This window comes from Python bivittatus, unplaced genomic scaffold, assembly GCF_059951505.1.
Source record: "Python bivittatus isolate LINGU-HERP-01145 unplaced genomic scaffold, Pbiv_v1 ctg000200_np1212, whole genome shotgun sequence".
Classification (NCBI taxonomy): Eukaryota; Metazoa; Chordata; class Lepidosauria; order Squamata; family Pythonidae; genus Python; species Python bivittatus.
This window is the reverse complement of record NW_028277040.1, coordinates 5,876,168-5,896,501: the sequence shown is the minus strand read 5'-3', so window position 1 is coordinate 5,896,501 and position 20,334 is coordinate 5,876,168. Positions and strand designations below refer to the sequence as shown.

Below are 20,334 nucleotides of genomic sequence, written 5' to 3'. Positions count from 1 at the left end.
ATCTGACAATTTGCAATCATCTGCTAAGTTTTAAGGAATGGAACAGCAAAAAGCGAACGTCATTTTTAGTCCTTATGCTTACAATGTACTAAAAGAATATAAAGGGGTGTCATCTGGAAGTGTATGTGGCATGGCTATGCCTGATGGAGTGTGTGGGTTTGAGTAGAAGGCAATCCCAGGAGGCAGGAAACTGGTAGTCCCCAGCCAATGGGCAGAAGATTGTCAGTTCCTCAGGGAGCTGGGTGAATGGAAACCAAATTAAGTGAACAGATTGATTCTAGACCCAGGTTGAACACAACACATGTACACAGTATGAGATTTGTCAGGAAAAATGCTGCTGTTAGAGAGCCAAATCATACATCTGGGGAAAGCCTTAGAAAATAAATGCTGTGATGCTTTTCTTTCTTGCAGATAGATGCCTCTGAACATGTGCTCCCTTAAAACATACCAGTTTTGTAGGAGGTGAACGACCTAATTATGTGGATTTCTGCTGTTCTAGACACAGTAAACAACTTGGTGGCCTGATAGCGTCTTAAAGTTGGTGAAGTTCAGTCTGAACTGATTCAGTGGAAGGATTTATATTTGTTCTTTTGTGGAACAAAAAGTTGTTCTTTTGTGGAACAAAAACAGAGTTTTGGGTTTGGGGAGATCATTGAAAGCCGTTGTTGGGAGAATAGCCTTTGGCAAGGCAGGATCTCTCAGTGATCCACCTCTTAGACTTGTTGTATAGGTAAAATAAGATCAAAGGCAGGTTGCAGTCTTCCTCTAGTGCTTAAATCAGGAAAGATACCCAGAGCATCATAACTGCTTTTTAAAGACTTTGTTAAATGGCTTTGCCTCCGCTGGTGGCAGCACCTGGGCTCAGGAGCTAAGGAGGGCTGGCACTGGTCAGTCCTTGGATGGCAGATCTCCAGAGAATGCCAGGCCTGTACGCAAGACCAGGAAGTAAAAAACATCCTGGAAGAAGGCAAAGGCAACCACTTCCAGGGCCAGGAAAACTGCATGGATCTGTCCATGAGATCACCAGGGGCTGTGTTGCACTCACTGCGCTTGACTTTAAAACTGTTTCATCTCAGATATACAGGTGTCTGGGAAAGAGGGCTATATCTTTTTTTTTTCCTCATACCTTTGAGTCAGTCCTGGCTCCCAGCAGCTGCTTGGACTGGTCCCTGCAGTTTTCTTGGCAACATTTTGGGAAGCGATTTACCCTTGTCTTCTCCTTCCCAGGGCTGAGAGAGAGGGCCTGGCCCAAGGTCTCCCAGCTGGCTTCGTGCCTCAGGCGGGACTGGAACTCCCAGTCTCCTGGTTTCTAGCCTGATGCCTTCCCCACTACACTAATCTACTATCTTGCATCAGTTGTTACTAATAAACTGATAAATTAGTAAGCATACTAATGCTTTGCTTTTACAGCATTATTCATAGCACAGTTCTTGCCTTTATGAAGAGAGGATTATAGGTGGGAACAAAAGGAATGGCATTCACTACTGTACATGTTGCAGTATCCGATCCAGATTGGAGAGCCCTGAGACTTAGTTTTAAGAGAAGACACATAGGAAGATGCATACTATGCACTGGATAACGTGCAGTTCTTCTCTACCAACATTTTCATGTTAACATTAGCGTAACATTTTACAAATATCACATCAATTCTTTCTGGGTGGCAAGATTTTAAATAAAAATTAGAACTATAATAGCAGAATGAACTTAAGAGCAAATCTTTTATTTTTCAGTATTTATCTAAGATAATGGTTATTCCGGCTTCAAGATACTGCTTTTTTGAATCACATGTCATTCTTTTGGAAAAGGAGACCAAGGGGGTATGAATTCATAAGCCTTTGAAAATGATACCTTTTAAGTCCATTGCCTCTTGCTCTCAGATCTGAATGGCACCCGGGGGAATATGTTCCTCTTATCAGACCCGAGCAGTCAGGCAAGAGGGCAGCCAGCACACATTCAAGAGGCCATGGTGGTGTGTGCTGGTCAAGGACATCCAACAGTTAGCAAAAAGTCTCTGGCTGCGTTAAATAAATGCTGTTTCCTTCCTGGCTTTGTGGAGGCTTTTTTGGCCCCAGAACAATAAGGGTAACTAAGACAGCCCTTCTATCAAGGGAGATGTGCATTAGATTACCATAAATTCACAGTTAGACAGTACGGTAGTCAATGAGTGTTGGTATTCTGAGATTAAATAACAAGATTTAATTGAAAAGTTGTCTCAGGAGAGAAAGAAGCCTTAGACAATATTGAACATACATTAATATCATCTGGACAGAGAAGAATTTATGTGATTGAGAATATATTTCATTTCATTTTTTAAAACAATAAGAATTGTTAGCAAAGACTAGATGCACATTTTGCTGGAAACTTGAAACTAAGGATTTCTACTGTAGGGCATGGGAAATTTGTTTCACATCCCTTCTCTCCAATAATTTGGTTAACAAAATTGGTTAACAAATAGACTGTAGCTTCTGTTAAAATAAAAATGATCAAATCAGCTGTTGGTGCACAAAGTGACTGGTCCTCTTTAAAAAGAAAACTTGGGGAAAGGGAAAATGAGTAGATGACCCTCCCTGCCAAAAATCTGTTTTGACTTACTATTGCAAAAAAGGTATAGAGCTAGAGAGGAGAAAGTGAATTATGATAGTAAACCTTGAGAAAAGAAAGAAAAAAAGACCAGTGATGAAACTTTCTTCAGTAAACTCAACAGGTGGGCAGGCAAACTGTCTAAGTTTAAACATTGATGGCTGTGGGAACTATGCACAGTTCTCTGGTTTGAATCTATGGCAATCTTCATAGAATTCTAGAAGCTTTCTTAGCCTAAGTCAAACAAGAGTTGAAAGAAAATGATTAGAAATGTTGAGATGCCAACATTCTGCTCTTTTCTGTAGCCATTTCTATTTCATAAACATACATCTAACAAGTTGTTCATGGAAACAAAACAATAATAAATGTTAATTGTGGGATGCCTGCATTTTCAAGGTATACAGAACAGGTTACAGTAAGAGAGTGTGGTGTGTGCCCTACCTGTGGTTTGTCAAAAGATGGGAATGGAGATAATATAGGGAATAATCAAATCAGAATTGTGTTTTAAGCCCGGGGGGTGGGGGCGGTGGGTGTGTGGAATGAAAGATCTGTACTTGGAAATATAAAAAACAGAGTTTTTGTTTCTAATGCTAGGAAGAGGGATGGTGGGTACATAGTTCATTGGTAATGATAATTGGTCATCATTGGCTTTCTCTTGTCTTCACACTGCCTATCAGCTCTTAAAACTTTTTTAAGGAAAATGTTTTCTCATAAATCTGTTCTTTATATGAATCAGTATTATCAGGCAGAACATTTTCTTCAAATTGCTTTAATAAATTATTGATGCATTGACAGGTTGCAGCCAAGACAAAGAACAAAAGGATTTATTAGAGCTTTGATTTACTAGCATATGTAAAATCACATTTTATTTTCAACTTAAGAAGTCTTATTCTGCAATCCATTCAAGTCCAGTTGTCAAGTTTGATATATCCTGGATGTAATGAATTTGTAGAAGTTACCAAAATGTAGAGGGGGAAAAAAAAAAAAAAAAGGACTGCAGCAAGTGATTGCATATTTTCAACTACAATTATCTGCAATTGTTTTGGACTTCAGAGTTGTCAGGTACTGCCAACTGCTATAAAATGGATTGGAAAAATATTCTTGGAAATGTATTTGCAAATCTTCTTGCCTAATGAGATGAAGTCCAGACCACTTGTACGTGAGGCATTTCACATGGTTTATCAGTGAACTTGCTTAGTGCTTTTCTAGCATGCTTGATTATATTGCATTGATGCCTTTTTTAAATCGAAACATTTTATTTTCTGTTACTTTCATCAGAATGTTTTAATATACATTGTATTGGTATTATGTTACTTACTTCAGTTTACTTTTGTGCCTCTTTGAAATACCTAGCTGCTCAAAGTGAGTGATGCGAAATGTTGAAAGAGAAGTAGATGGGGCAGAATGGAGAATGGCAATGTAAAGCATTGTGTTCCGAGTGTTTGGGATATGCTATACTGGTTACCAAGTAAAACAAGAATAAAATATTCACTAAATATAAGTGAATATTAAATATTCTTCAGAAGATAACTGCAATTATTCATCATAGTTTGTGTGATTCATGCATATGGTTCTGTATCTGTTCAGTAGTTTGTAACTTTCTAAAGAAAACTTGATGTTTATTACCAACCAGTGCCCCCATATGGCATTTAAAGCAAGCAAAGTGTGACAACAAGCCATTCCTCTTGTCTCATCCACTTGGGAATTGGCCATGTGCTGAAATCTTATCCCCATTGTTTGGTCTTTACCAACAAGAAACTATTCTTTCCAGCTTAGGGTCTCTCTACAAACTTAACTGTTTAAAATGCTCTGTCCCATTCCTCAGTTCAGCCTACAAATTTGAGAAATTCTACTTTAAGCCTTGTTTTACCTCTGCCCTGACAGACAAGGGAGGTGAACAAATATAGTTCCATGCATTAATCTCGACCAGCGTAAGCTATAGTTCGATGTCCCCCAAACCTAAAGGATCACTTCCCACTAGGACATTTACTCAGCTGAAGGTCTAAGTGACAGCCCCAGGCTAAGGGATCTATAATCCTTTCATTGAAGTAAGTCATTTTGCCACCATGAGCCTCTTAGTAATGGATCCTCATCTGCTTTAGGCTTGATCATCTGATCATTGTTGGATTTCAGAAGTAGAAAGTCCACATGTCACTCTTGGGCTTCTCAGCATGGCTCAGCTCAAGAGAAGGAGGTGTATAAGGAGGTGTTCCTTTCTCCATTTCTGGTTTTTTGCTCCCTCTCAGAATCCAAACTTGGCATATTATAAAAATCAGTTAGAATGTTCTTTGATTATGAATACCTCCTTGACATTGGAAATCATTATCTGCTATCTTTGGACCATCGCCACCCTCATTACTCAAGCAGAGTAATTCTGCTTCTCTGTCTTGACCTCCCATAACTAGCCCTTGTGCACCATAGGATCCATGTCAAGAACAATCAGTGACATCACCGTTGGGTGCCATTTTTCCACATCTTCTGAAGAGGACATGTTGGAGGATTCCACATCTGAGCCAGAGAACTCATCCATCTCTCCAAAAGCAGAAGTAGGAGTCCAGACCAATCTCTCCTTCTGAAAGTTTTGGTTTCTATACCAAGCAATGCAAATGGTATATTTTCTAGACATTAAAATACAGCAATGTGTTCCACTTTTACAGGACCCTATGTTTGATGCTGCACTTTCTGTCTCAATTACGGTGTTTCTGGCCCTTTTGAAAACTGTAAAGGACTTGACTAAGCCATCATCCATGCAAGTGCAAGTTTGTAGTAGTGACTGGTGAGAAAGTCAAAGGATTAGACCAATGACTGGCCTCAAAAAGGATGAAGATTTATTAGATAAAAAAAAATGGAGGCAATACAAAAGGAGCTGACAGAGGAAACAACTTTCCAAAATGAAGAGAATCTAAAAGCAGGCCTAATAAACAAGAGCAACTGTCAGAAGCAAGAGATGTAAATAATATTCTGCACCTCCAGCTCAAAACTATTCTCAGGCTACAGAACGAATGGCCTCTGAGCCTTCAGGGTTGAGAAAGAGGCACTGTGGAACAGGAGATGGATGAACACAGCTGAAGACAAAGGGATGAATTATGATAGTTACTAACTCACAACTATGAAGAATCAAAACAAATGTGCCCTGATCAAGCCCATGACCTTGTGAAATATATTGTAGGCCAGGAACAGTTGTCATGGATGAGATTAAACTTCCAAGGCTCATCAGTTCAATGTGTGAGAACATGAGAGTAGCCCTGTTAGATCAGGCTTAGGCCTATCTGGCCAGCATTCCATCTCACACGATGGCCCACCAAATGCATCTAGGAAGCCCACAAATAGAATATCAGGGCAGACCTCCTCTCCTGTTGTTGCTCTTGTGTACTTAGTATCTGCTTCCATGACTAACAGCATTGATAGATTTGTCCTTCAGCAATTGGTCTAGTCTCCAACACAACATCTCATGGTAAGCAAACTACAGAGGACATACTAGATGAAAAAATACATTTCCTCTTATCGGTTTTAAATCTTCTGCTAGTTGGTTTCATTGAAGAGGTAGATAGAATGATTATGAGATTTATAGATGACACAAAATTGGGTTATATCCTTTATGCATTATTAAAAATGGGCTGAAAATAGCACATTAAATTTAACAGAGACAAATGCAGAGTACTTCCCTTAGGAGATAGAAATCAAATATACAAATTATCTAGCTTGGCAATAGTAATTGTGAAAAAGATCTTGGAATATTATTTGATTACACATTGGACATGTGTCAGCAGTGTGATGTGAGTGCAAAAAGGCACAACTTAATACTGCATCAAAAGAAGTATAATCTTGAAATCACAGGAAATAATACAGGTAGTCCTCGCTTAATTATCATTTGCTCATGACCATTTGAAGTTACAATGATGCTGAAAAAGGAGACTTATGACCGGTCCTCAAAGTTCCAGCTGTCATAGCACCCCTGGAGTCATGTGATTGTGAACTGGGCACTTGGCAACCGGCTAGCGCTTACCATGGTTGCAGTGTCCCACAGTCATGTGATGCCCATTTGCGACCTTCCCTGCTGGCTTCCCATAAGCAAAGTTAATGGGGAAGCTGACAGGGAAGGTTGCAAGTTGCTCTGTTAAGTTGCGCGACCAGCCCCACCACATTCGCACCACGCCTTGTGGGCCACTCGTGCAACCTCCCCGCCTGGCAGCAGCCACCCTCAGCCGCACCACACTCATGCTGCACCTTACCTGCCTACCGGCCTGCTTGCAAGCCACCTGGGACTTGCTTAACAACCCTCAACGGTCGCTTACAATGGCAGTGAGGATTGCTGTTGCTAACTGATGCATTCACATGACGTCGTGCTTTATGACCACATCACTTAGTGACAGAAATTCTGGTCTCAATTACTGTTGTTTACTGAGCACTATCTGTATTCTACTTTTTTTTGCATTGACTAGACTACACCTTAAGCAATCTGTCCATTTCTGGTACAATATCACACTGAGGAAGAGATGTTACAGCATTCTTCCAACTACCTGAAAGTATGTTAAACAGAAGACCATCCAGAGGGTCTGAACAGTACAGAACACAAAATAATGAATTCAAGTTGCAGGAAGGCAGATTCTGACTGAATGTTACAATTACCCGGAGAAGTGGGATCCACTTCACTAGACTGTGTTGAAGTAGAGATTAGACAGTCATCTAATGATGCTTTAATTTGGATTCTGTAATCTGTGGGTTTTGGACTCTATAGCCTAAATAGCTTCTACCAACTCTGTTGTTTATGATTTTAAGTCAATTTTGAGAAATCTTATCAGATTCTTCAATTTATCAGAGCATCCCTAGACACTTTGGAGGAGGGGGTGCTGCTTTCCACCCATGCAACCTATTTGACTGAATCTCCTGACTTGTTTACCAGAAAACGATACGGTTGATATTATCAGACTGCTTTTTTGCTTTGCCTTCTGGCCCATATGGCTCCTACTTCTGCTATAAGACTCCTTGTCATGCTTCAGTTGCATTTCTTGATGGCTTATTTCTGAAAGAGATCCTTCATTCAAATAGATAGCTACCTGTGCCTTCCCAAACCAGTACCTATGGCTACACCCCCAGAGATACCATCCTTTGCTTCATCGTGGAGCTAGCAGGAAATCATGTCATCCTAATTCTTCCTGCCCCATATCACCTCCTTATGTTCTCTCCTGTGTTCTGTTCATACAGCTTTAATGTACAACATTCAAGGCTCATGGCTGGTGGTTGCTCACCTAAAGTTCCAGACCTGCCCAATGTCATCCACCATGTGAAAAACCTCCTCCAATTGGCATGCATGATGTTTTGGTTACTCCATACACTGCCATAATTTTTCTTTTTTTCCTTTTTTTAAAATTATTCCTTGAAATTATGAGTCAACCAGTCAACCTTTAACATCAAGGAATAATTTAAAAAGAAAAAAGAAAATGCAATTGATCAAGAGCACAATGGAAGAGCCAGTTTGCTGTAGTGGTTGAGGCACTGGGCTAGAAACTAGGAGACTGTGAGTTCTAGTCCCACCTTAAGCCCGAAATCAGCTGGGTGACCTTGGGTCAGTCACTCTCTCTCAGCCCTAGGAAGCAGGCAATGGTAGACCACTTAGGAAATCTTGTTAAGAAAACTGCAGAGACTTGTCCAGGCAGTTGCCAGGGGTCAAAAACTGACTCAAAAGTGCACGTGCAGGCAAGCACAAACACACACACATACAAAATCAACCATTAACCTATTGACCACCAGATACTGGCAAAGAGTTGGGGATTTTATATGTGTATATATCTTAACTGCCATCTAACAATTATCCAGATTTGTGTAGCTGAGATGCAACCACTGGGTAAATGTTGTTGAAAAACTGAAGTTTGAGAAAGGTCTTAATTGTGGGAATTTGTAAACTACCCTAAGAATATTACATAAGAAGAGTAAGTGAGGAGCCAGGGCTTCCATGGGAGAAGCAGACACTGTAGGCTACAGAAGTATAGGAGAGGAGACTTTTTCACTTATCATTTTATGCATTCATATGCAATTATATGCATTCAGCCAAGGATAGGCTAGTCAATGTCAGGGTTTCATATTCTAGGTCAACCAGTTGACTGATGGACCAACCAACTTACAATAGAAGAGGGAGGGGGGCTGCCAAAGCCATGGTTCCAGTCTCCCTTGTAGCCAAATAAGGATTGGGAGGCAAGAGAACAGGTCAGGGACCAGGTGGAAGGGGCAGTTCTACAGGAAACCTGCAGAACCAGTTAGAGCAAAAATCTGTCAACAGAAAACATGTCACATCAGGCCTGCTCTCCCTTGGGCATCCACACAACTTACATTGCCTGCATGCAGCACCTGGAAGTAAGGTAAGATGAAAAACACTTCCAGAGTGGAGTAGCTAAAGGTGAACTTTGAACCCAGTGGACTGTTCTTGTGCCAAGGAAAGAATGCTGTAAAATCCTTTGCTTTGATGGTGAGAACTTTCTGTGCGGCTTCTCATTCAATCCCCTATTCCTATTGACCAAAATCATGATAATTGCATCTACCCTCATCTGAGGTTCTCAGTGCTCCAGCAAAAAGGCTGTAAAGCTGTATTAATTGTGTGCCAGCCACAGAATAGCACCTTCCTACATGCCCCTTATTGGTTGAGTTGGAACTATTCCTGTGTATTATGCCTGAAAGTGAATGAAAAAAGAGAATGGGACAAAGTAAGTACCACTACACTAAAAAAGCAAATAATGTGTAGAGAAGACACAACAGTCTGCAGGAGAACGGATGGAGGAGATGTAATGCCTAGGGCAAGACTTATTTCTCTAATATTGCATTTAGCAACTAACATGGGATTAACTGAAATAAATACACCCCATACTTTATAGTATATTCAGTGCAGCCTACAGTAATCCTTTTTCAGATATATGCCAAACTATCACTTGATAGTCCTGAAGAAGTTGAGCCCTGCAGGACAAAGATAAGAGAGCAGATGCTGGGATTAAGTCCAGATGTATTTGGGGTTCAGGGTGCAAAAGTAACAAACTGCAGGGCAGTAGAAGTGCTTTTCTTAAATAGTGAACTTTATACTAGAAGTTATACCTACTAATATTATATACTTTTTAAAAATTATTAAAAAAAACAACTTTGAACCTCTTACAAGTACAGCACCTTTCTGTTATTCATTAAAGTAGCCTCTCTTGGAAGCCTACTCCTAGTGTTAGCAAAACGGTGACTACATGTTTCCACCTTAATAATAAACTAGCAAATAAAGCCCTGAAGGTTTACCTGAATAGCAACTTACTTCCCTACAACCCTTATCCAAAATATCTTGGGGTAACATTGGATCGGACTCTTTCTTATAAGTTACATCTAGAGAACATGGCTGCAAAAATTAATACTAGGGGTTGGTCTACTCCACAGCAGAATACTGCGCCCCTGTAGGGCTTAACAGCTGCCATACTAGCAAGATAGACGCCAGACTTAATGACACCATGAGGATTATAACCATATGCATTAAAACCACTCCCATCTGTTGGCTTCCTGTTCTGAGCCATATAGCACCACCAGTTTTGCAAAGGCAAGGTGCACTAGTGAGAGAATATTGAAAAATCATGAACAACCCACTTCTTCTAGTGCATGCTAATCTTCCCTACTTATCACTTGCAAGGCTTAAATCTAGGAAGCCTCCATTGGCACTTGCACAACATCTGCATAACAACTTCAACATTGACTCCCAGTGGAAAGTTAAATGGGTTGTTGAACACCCAGATACAGGAAGACATATAGATGACCCTATGCAAAAGGTGCCAGGTTTTGATCTATCTCACCAGCGATGGACGACCTTGAACAGGATTCACACCTTACATGGCATCTGCCAGGATTCATTGCATAGATGGGGTATGGCATCGTCACCTCAGTGTGACTGTGGGGCCGCACGTCAAACCATAGATCATGTTGTGACCAGCTGTAAGCTGAGGGCATATAATGGCCCAATATCTGATTTCTTTTATATAAATGATGCTGCCCTTCAATGGTTAGATGGCCTAGACATTTAGATCTTTTTAATATTCATATTTTAAAGTGGTTTTAACTTAGGCTAAATGTTAGTATTTAATGTAAGTCCATGTATGAGATGCCATACAATAAATAAATAAGTAGCCTCTCTTTTTTCAAAAAAGTTTCTTTTTTTGAAAAACAATTTTGGCCATTTTTAAGGAGCTGATCAATTAAAGTCAATGAGATTCTTCAGGTAGGTACAACTTTTTTTCAGACTCACAAGGAAGCCTAAAAAAAGAGAGTCTGTTTTAATGAACAGCAGGGAGGTGCTTTGCTCATGTTAGGCCCAAAATACTTCTTCAAATTACTTTCAAGGTGTGCTCAAATTACCCTTTTCTCATGAAACCGGTGTTCATGAAGCCTGATTTGTCTGCAAAGTTATCTTATATCGAGCTACTCTGAAATAAGCCTTTATTCCCAAGTCCTTTGTCTTTTAAGTGAACCCTTCAGCACCTCTGTAACTTTTAATATTCTTTATTACTGTACTGGGGAGTCTAGATGAGAGTCTTAGGGAAAGTGTCCCAAGGACCTGGCTCATTAGTTGCAAAAAGTCAGTGAGGTTGTCTAACCCATCTTCCTCCTCTGAGAAGTCTTTGAGGTTCTTAAATGTATAGTCTTTAACTTCTACAATCTTTCATTTTATATGATCCATGAATGAACTATTAAATGTTAGTATATGCATTTACTATTAAACACGAGACAAATAAAAATGAGTATTAGCTCTCATAAGTTATTTGATGGGCAGAACATTCCCAGAGTGCTTTCTAGAGAGGTAAGTAGCTGTGAAATGTTATGGATTACAGACTGAGTATTAGCTGAGCTGTAAGAAATCTAGTATTTGAAAATGATTTAGTATATTTATATTTGTCATTTCACTCCAGCACATTTAACAACTCTATTTTGCTATAGATAGCATTCTGTGTACTCTGATCATAACCCAACAGATTGGTTCAAAGAACTAATCTGACCAATAATTATGTTTTAATAAACTAATAAATCTTAGCAGAAGTATGAAACGCTAGAGCACCCAAATGTGCATGTTTTACCATTAAATGTTTTGTGGAATTTAATTATGTAACTACATCTGTAGGAGTAAAGTTTTATTTGAAGTTTTGTCAGAATGCTTTTCTAAATTGTATTTTTTAAGTTTTGAAGAAAATACTATTTGGGAAGAAGCCAACAATTGCTTCTGTTATATGGTGATCAGTTTTTATATGTTTGAAATAAATATCAGAATATTCACATTGAAATAGTAAGTTACAGATTAAAGTGGAGAATTTATGCTGAAAAGTATAAAGAGTGTAAATAGTTACATAAAATATTTATTATTATAGAAGGTATTACATACATTGATTTAACTGTGGTATTACCATTAATTTTGTTGCACTATTGGAAACAGGAAGAAAAATTTAGCAGTTTGGTACAACTTAACTAAGTTAACAGGTGCACTTATCTAAATAAAGTGTGATATAGAAATAAATTGATATACCAAAGTGTTTCCTAAGAAACCCACACATTTGCTTGTTAGTAGGAGAAATTAACTATGGGGTATGGATAGTATGGTGCAAGATTTTCATTGCTGTTCTTCAAAGCTTATATGATCATAGATTACTCTGTAATCCCTTGGTTTGTTTTTTATAGAGGATATGTGATCACTTCCTTATTGTGGAGTAATGATTATGTCTATCTTATTAGCATATTAAAAATCTGGCAGACTGCCAAGGCATGGTGATTATGATTCTTTGTTGACAGGGGTGTACTTGAGAGCACATTAAGGTAGTAAAGTAGGGCTACTCTCCACTTCTGGGAGACTTAGAAATTCATGACCTCCATAGCAGCCATGGATTGAGTTGGTATGTGAATGGAAGATGAAGGACATTGTACATAGTATTTTGCTATGGTCAGATCACTTCCTGGTATGGATAAGGCTCATTGCTGCTGGTGACCTCCATAAATGGTAGTGGTGGACTGATTAAGATGGTTTGTCCTAGGTGCCTCATGGACCCTAATGGATTCTGGCAAGTGCTTAAGTATTTTCCAAGCAGCCCGGCAGGCAATTGTGCTGCACCGCTGATCATGTTCTTGTGGTCAAAGGCAGGATGTGATCTCTGAGCAACTTTTTGCAAATCCTGGGGAACTCTGGAGTTATTCGGGAGTTCCAGGAAATGAAGTGACAGGAGAAGCACCTGGAGTGCTAGTGGAAGAAGACTAGGAGTGAACCTGATTGAACATGGGTAAGACTGAGCCAAACATATTAGTAAGGGCAGATGTAGGCAGTAAGGAGATGACCTTGATGGAGATATGCAGGATCCATTGCCTTGGCAAAAGGGGATGAAGCATTTTTTAAATCTACAATGAGATAACATTTAGAAGTGTCTCAGGTGGATGCCTCCCTAATTCACTGAACAGTAAGGAAGAGAAGGAGGTATAGAACAGACTTGCAAGGTTCTGTTGTTATAGCAATCTCAATAAAAATAGTTTTAGTCTATCTGTGGAGTTGATTTCCTAGTCTGATTTATCTAATGGGACTGACAGCAGTCTTGCTCCATCCTGGGAGAGATGGGCAGGAAGATCCGCCTAATAGCCCCATTGAATTATTTGCATAACACTTTACTGGAAAAATTGCTCAGATTCATTCAGGGCAGGACTTTGCATTGGTGGGGGTCTGAGGAAGTGGCTTGTGATGAGGTATTTTTCTACTGCTGCCCACTGCCATGGAACAACCTCCTTGAGATTTGGACAGCATCCTCCCTGTTTGCATTTAGGAAGGCTATCAAGATGGATTCAAGGCCTTTCAACCTGTAAGAGCTGTTGCCATTAATTATGGATGGTGGGTGGATTTCTGGATTTTATTGTTTATATGCTTTTATGTACTTTTACATTTGTACTGCAAACCACCAGGAATTCTTTGAAATGCAGCAGTATATAAAAACAATAAATAAATAAGCAAGTAAGGAAACAAGCTAGCTTTAAAACAGTGGCAAAACATACATGGATAGAAGGGGCTTTGAAAAGCAATTTATATCATGATGTACATGGTGAGTGGAGTGGGGATGCTGTGATACTATTTTTTCTCAAAGGAAAAAAAATGCTGGCTATGCCAAAGCTCTTACACATGGCTAATATAGAAATATGGAGCTTAGTCCTTGTCCTGATGCATGTTACAGCAAATTGTGAAATACTTTACCCTTTGAATATCCTGAATGCTGTGGAGAAACGATTAGTCATGGACTACTGTCTGTCACTGCAGGTGGTCTAAGGAAACAAAGATGGTGGTTGCTCTGAGTGGGAAGCATTATTCAGTATCTGATGACAAATGGATAAGAAAGATATAGATGATCGTTTCCTAAAGAAGAGCAAGCCAGAGAAGATATTATGCTAATAAGAAAAGCAGAATATCTGAGGGAAGGATATAATTTGTTAGGGAGAAACAGGAGAGAAGGTGCTAAATGTCACACTTTATATTAAATTCACATAAAATTTGGGATGATCTCCATAAAATTCTTCAGACAGTCAAGGAGGGAAGGATCAACAAAACCATTATTGTGAACCATTCCTAATATGTACAGGGTTTTTTTTTTTTTCCTGATTCACTTATTTTCACCTGATAACGTTGTTGTGGTTTGTGAATTATACAGGACAGCCCATAGCTGACATCATGTAGAGATGAGTCTGTAATGTCAAGAGGCTTAAACATCAGCACATCTATTTTATACTAAACAGCCATTGGTTTTTATTAAAAATAATTCCAAGCTTTCATACAGTGCAGTATGTTATTACATTTTAGTGTACACATTATTTTCTAAAACACTAATTATACAATTCTGTTTTTAAGGATTTAAAATTTACATACTGTATATGTATATAGCTTTGGGTATAGAAAAAGCAGTAGAGGTAGGCTGTTAGATTATACTACAGCATATTATTAATATCAAAATCAAATCATTTTTATGTTTTCCAATTAAACAGAATGCATTCATTAAATATATGAAATATTCTTGTTATACATGAAATTGATGTTTATAGTTCAGTAGATCCTAATTTTTTCTCCCTCTTTGAAATAACATGTTTTCCAAATTGAAGGCATGTTGTTTATTTTTGTTCTTTACAGGAACAAAAAATAAAAGGGTTTAATTTGCAATATTGGTGGATGTGCTGTTGCTCACTGATATGAGTGACATTTCCATAAAAGAAGTTCCAAGAAAGTGAAATCCTATAAATATTTCTTATATAATGAGAGAGAGCTCCTTACCTGATCCCTGATTGTGGGAATCAGAGTGACTGTAGGGAATCTGAAGAATTAGGAATGAATGGCCATGAAAATACATCATATAAAAGAAGCACAAAGCTTGTCAATAGAAGAAAGGGAGAGAGAGTTGCAATGTCCCTGAAGCCTGCCTTGTGCCCTGACATTTTTGCAGGCAAAAATGTAGAACACATTGTTTATTAACGTGTTTATTAGATTGAAAACAGCATAAAATAGTATTTTATGCTGTTTTCAGTCTAATAAACACATTAATAAACCATGTGTTCTACATTGGCATAAAATGTAAGAATAAATTGTAAATGTAGAAGAGCCGTGTTAGTCTAGGGTAGCGAAAACAGGAATCTCAGAGCATCTTTTCCAACTAACATCAAAAGCTTATGTTTTTTAGTAAAATGTGTTGACTGGAAAAGGTGCTATCAAACTCATCATGATTTTTGGTCCTAAAATAGTATGTATCAGTCATACGATGATCAACATATTTAAAATATTTTAACCATGATTGTGAATTGATGTAGTTTGCTTAAATGATAGGAACCAGCTTTGATGGCTCTAATTCATCTCATAACCGGACTTCTCTGCTGTTCTTTAGTATGACATCATAGTTCTGTCCCCTGCTAATGCAGTCACTCTTGTTCATGATTTGGAGAATACGTGACTGCATCCAATGATCCTTTCAGGGCTGAACGATAAAAAGTTGGTATCAGGGATAGCTTGCCTCTGTATCACTTTTGCTTATAGAAACTGTAAGAAATTTGAAATACTTTGAAATAAATATTGTCTGGTCTACCTCTCAAGGCAGACTTTTCATTCTGATTCCCAATTAAAATGTAGTTAACATGAAGGACGTCCTCTGTCTCTTGAGGTATTTCTCTCTGTTCCTAGTCTTGTATGATCAGAGAAAAAAGTATTTACCTCCTATTTTTCACATGTTCTGCTTTCTCTGTTCATCCAACAGAAAGGAGAACCATGTTGCAACATTTTTTCAATCGAGGCAACAGAGCAATTGACTTTTGAAATTCCTTTGAATGATTCGGGTTCAGCTGGACTTGGTGTGAGCTTAAAAGGCAACAAATCTCGAGAGACAGGGGCTGATCTTGGAATTTTCATCAAATCTATCATCCATGGTGGTGCTGCGTATAAGGTATTTTATTTATAATATTTTCATCTTGAGAGAACTTCTGTTCCAAATTGTCCATCTAATTCAGCATGATCTGTACTTATTCTGATATCAGCTCTTAGGAATTTCAGATAGGAGTTTTCTACATCACCCCAAAATACCTTGTTTTGGATATATTTTGAACATGAAACTAAAGTAGGTTGAAATCATTATATCATTTTTATTCAGTTTAATTTACAGAATATTTTTGCTAACATTACCTTAGTAAGGAATATATGCAAGTATAAAAAGTATGCATCCTGTTTTATGTACCTTTTTATTACATTATATAGATATCTTATATAACAATTAGCTCCTTTGTTATTTTGATGGTAAATGAAGTTGTTACAATCCTTTTTCTGCAATTTTTTCCTCCTTTTAAAAAGGATGTATAAATAATATTTCTGTAGGAATGGGGTAAATTATTGTTTTTACATTTCAGTGAAATGTACTTATATACTGTGGAATGCACCTTAGCAAATAGCAATTTTGGAAAATGTTTGCATTTATAGAATAGCGTCCTTGAGTTTCCATGTTTTAATTAAAAGATTCACACATGACAAACTTGTCTTAAATACCAAGTCACTAGGGCACCTGCATAAAATATGCAACACAGATGGAGCCATAAACCAGCACAAAAGAAATCAAGAGTCTCATTTCTAGGTTATAAAAGTAGTAATTCATCAGGTCCATGAATTCAAAAAGTATATATTCAGTCTGCACGGAAAATTAAAAACAGCTTGATCATATTTGAATAATTAAAATAGTACTATGGACAAAAGTGGTTGACTTGGCAGGAGTTATATCTATGTGCAGAACTTAATTATATTTAAGCTGGAGGAGGAGGAGGATCTGGGTTTTTTCATGTTGTAGTCCCTCCCTCCCTCCCTCCTTCCTTCCTTCCTTCCTTCCTCCTTCCTGAAAATGAATGGATCTAATTACCTGAAAATTAACAAATTCTCTCTTATTGTTTTAACAGTATAAATGTGATTTTTTTAAAAAAGTTTTCAGTTCCTGAAGATTATATTTATTTATTTATGGGGGAAAATGAGTGGATCTAATTACCTAAAAATTCACAAATTCTATCTACAGTATAAATGTGATTAAAAAAAAAAAGTTTTCAGTTCCTGGAGATTATATTTCCCTTGAAAACTGCTGTTTCAAAAATGTATATATCTTTACTTTCATACAGTAAGATAATTTCCAATATATTCTATGCAGTGTAGCATATATATTAAGTAATATTAAATAAGTGGTAAGTGTTCAGTACTTGTGTAGATTTATCTCACTTTCCTCAAGAAATCATCCATATCACGTATATGTGCATAAGTGTATAAGCATATTCGTGTTTTTAAACTTTGACATTTGTTTATACATATTTGACATGGTGGTTTTGTTTTTGCATGAGTTGGTGACTGTATAATGAATAAATGGAATAGAACTGAGAAGAAGGCTATGTGTATTTAAGCACTGGCATTTAAATTGTTACCATCACTGCTTCTTAATATTATGAACTAATTTATTTTAATCACAAATTAAAGTGGTAGTGTGGATGTTGTACTGTTAAGTTTAGACTTGTAGATCATGTTGTTTGTTTAAATGTTTCCAAGCCTGTACCCTTGGTGTTCTGTAATAGGCTGCTTAGTCCAAGTCTCTTCTCAGCCACAAAATGTAGTGACTGGCTGTTGACACAAATTTAGTTCTATCATGGTTAGGAACATAGGGTTGTCCCAGGGTTAAGAATGCCTGATTTACAGATGACCCATAGTTAAGAACAGAGCCTATTGTGGCAAAATTCGAGTTAAATACACAATGGTTCGAATTAATTACACAAAACTATTTATGCATTATTATATAATAATAGTGTTCCAGCTTACATACAAATTTCAACTTAAGGACAGACCTTGGGAACGGAACTTGTTCTTAAACTGAGGACTACTTGTATACATTTTCTTTTGTCCATGAAAGTACACAGATTTTTTCTAGTAACATTTCTAGTAACATTTGCTAGTTCCAAATGTTTTTTTCATTCCATTATTCTTCTCTTTGTTTTCACAAGTAGTAAACACTATTTTATCTGAACATTTAAGAATTATACAAAATCTGAATTTGTAGTTCTTACCTGTGATCTCTGTTACTCTTTGATAAATAACTCAGGGACCCTTCCCCCAAACCAAATGCACGAGAGAATATGGTGGTTGGGAAGAGCCCCAAAGAGTAAGCTGAGACTTATATATGTGTAGAGTTCAGGGAACAAAGTGTCATCTAGTGCTTCACAATATCAATATTAAAGAGGTTTGGTATAGTCACCAGTGCATTTCATTTTTCTTGTTGCTACTGATTTTATGTAGTTTCTTCTTTAAATTCTTCTTCCTAGACTTACAGCTATTGTTGGCTTTAATGAACTACATTAATTAAAATCATTTTTACAGATAGTTTGTGATAACAAAAAGAAGAGAATTTGAGTGTGAATATACTCTAATACATGGTTTTCCGAAATGCCTTGGGATAGCATCTAAAAAAGAGGTTAATGATAAAGCCAATTCAATTTTTCCTGCTATATTTGCAGGAAAATAAGTACTGTCCTTCATTATAAAGAAAAATTGACGTTTTGTAAAATGCTTGCCCTTACAGATGCTGGAAGCAACTTATTCAGTGTGAAGAATAAGCACCTCTTCTAATAATGGAGATCTCAAATGTTGGATATGTACTGAATTTATGGACTTTAGAGATGAACACCCTAAACTAGTGGGGTTACTTTGTTAAACTGATTGCCTCCATATCATAAACAGGCCTCTTTTTGGTGCCTTCAGAGTCTTCAGACTGCTTAGTCTGGAGAGATCATGTATAAAAGTGGCTGTGAGGTTTTGCGTTGGTCTTAAGCACTTGCTACCGATGCCTTTATGGCATCAGTAGCCCATAAAGATATAGCAGAAGCTATTTAACAGGCAACATACTAAGAGGTACCTATGCAAAATCTTATATCATTTTTTTCCAACATATTAGATATTAAATTCATGGACTTGGTTATACCTGAATCTAGCAGCAGGATCTCACTGCTTTAGTCAGAATAATGAAAGCAATATTTCAGTGTCAGGTTGCAAGCTCCACCCCTATAGGACATGCATGTGATGTTGTGACAAATGTAGAAAAGGAGCAAGGCTTCCATCACAATGCTGCTTTCATCAATCTGAACCTCCCATTGCCTCCCCTGTGGATGCAACTGCCTGACAGCGAGTACAGATTACATACTAACAGATGTATTCAGTCTGCAAAGACCACCTTCAGACTGAGTCTGAGCAACAACAGACCCAAGGTCTGCAATATATTTTTAACTTTCTTTTTTCTGTTCTGTTGATTTTTGTTGGTAACATCCTACATAATGAAGAGTTCATCATTTGAAAGTTTGCACACTCTTCCTTTCAGTATTAAGGATGGAATGATACTACACTTGTCTCAGATGGTTGAAATCTCTTTCAGAATTCTTCAGAATGGAGAGACTGCTTCAGCTTTGTTCAGGAACAATTTTTTCAATGGTTTCAAACAGTAATTCATGTTTTGCAGAATCTATCAGTAAAACTACAATAGAATTCATCAAAGATCCTGCATAATTTTAAGCACTGGTTTGACTGAGATTGTGCCCTAATTATTATGGTTTCCTCTGACTCCTCAGTGGTTGGGGGGCCTGATCCAGCAAGCAACCAGCCTCAGCAGTCAATAGTCAATCAGCTACTTGAGACTGATTCAGTAGATAATCAGCAGGAGCAAGTGTAGGGAAAGTCAGGGATGCCCAGGCCACGTCGGCAGCTTTGGAAAGCTGAGCAGAGGTGATCTCCTCAGCTGCTTAAGAAGCCAAGATGTCAGCACCATACCTGCCTCCGGCCTATTTAAGAACAGTCACCAGTAACAGGCCCTCTTTTTGATATAACCCACCAACCTTTGCTCTGCTCCTTAACTCTTGGCTCTTTGACTTGGAATGACTAACCTCTCTGGTATTTGATTCCTGGACTACCATGGACTCTTTTGTCTTTCTGTCACCCCTGCACCTTGTTTCCCTGAAGCTGGGCTTCCTTTGTTTCCTATGGCTTGTATCTGGACTGATCTCTGAAATGCCCCCGCTACATCCAGCCATCGAGCAAAGCCTTGCTTCCCTCTGTTTTCTGGAGTGCGCATGCATCTGCAAAGCCAGTTGTCTACCTTTCTTTATAATCAGCTGCAATACTACCCATCAGTAAACCACTTGAGGATCAAGCCAGTGTGTTTGCTCAGTCTGAAACAAGACACTAATGAAAAA

The 20,334-nt window shown here is 38.0% G+C and overlaps 1 protein-coding gene across 9 annotated transcripts in view; it reads left to right on the top strand.

The window, feature by feature from the left end:
• The window catches only part of PARD3B (par-3 family cell polarity regulator beta), a 560,921-nt gene that overhangs the window by 172,990 nt on the left and 367,597 nt on the right, over positions 1-20,334 (top strand). For 7 of the 9 annotated variants that reach the window (XM_088135640.1, XM_088135642.1, XM_088135644.1 and 4 more), the window contains exon 11: positions 15,840-16,025. The exons of the other annotated variants lie outside the window; for them this stretch is intronic. In XM_088135640.1, coding sequence (XP_087991766.1) covers positions 15,840-16,025 — 186 coding nt within the window. The remainder of the gene's footprint in view (positions 1-15,839; positions 16,026-20,334) is intronic. 9 annotated transcript variants of the gene reach the window in all.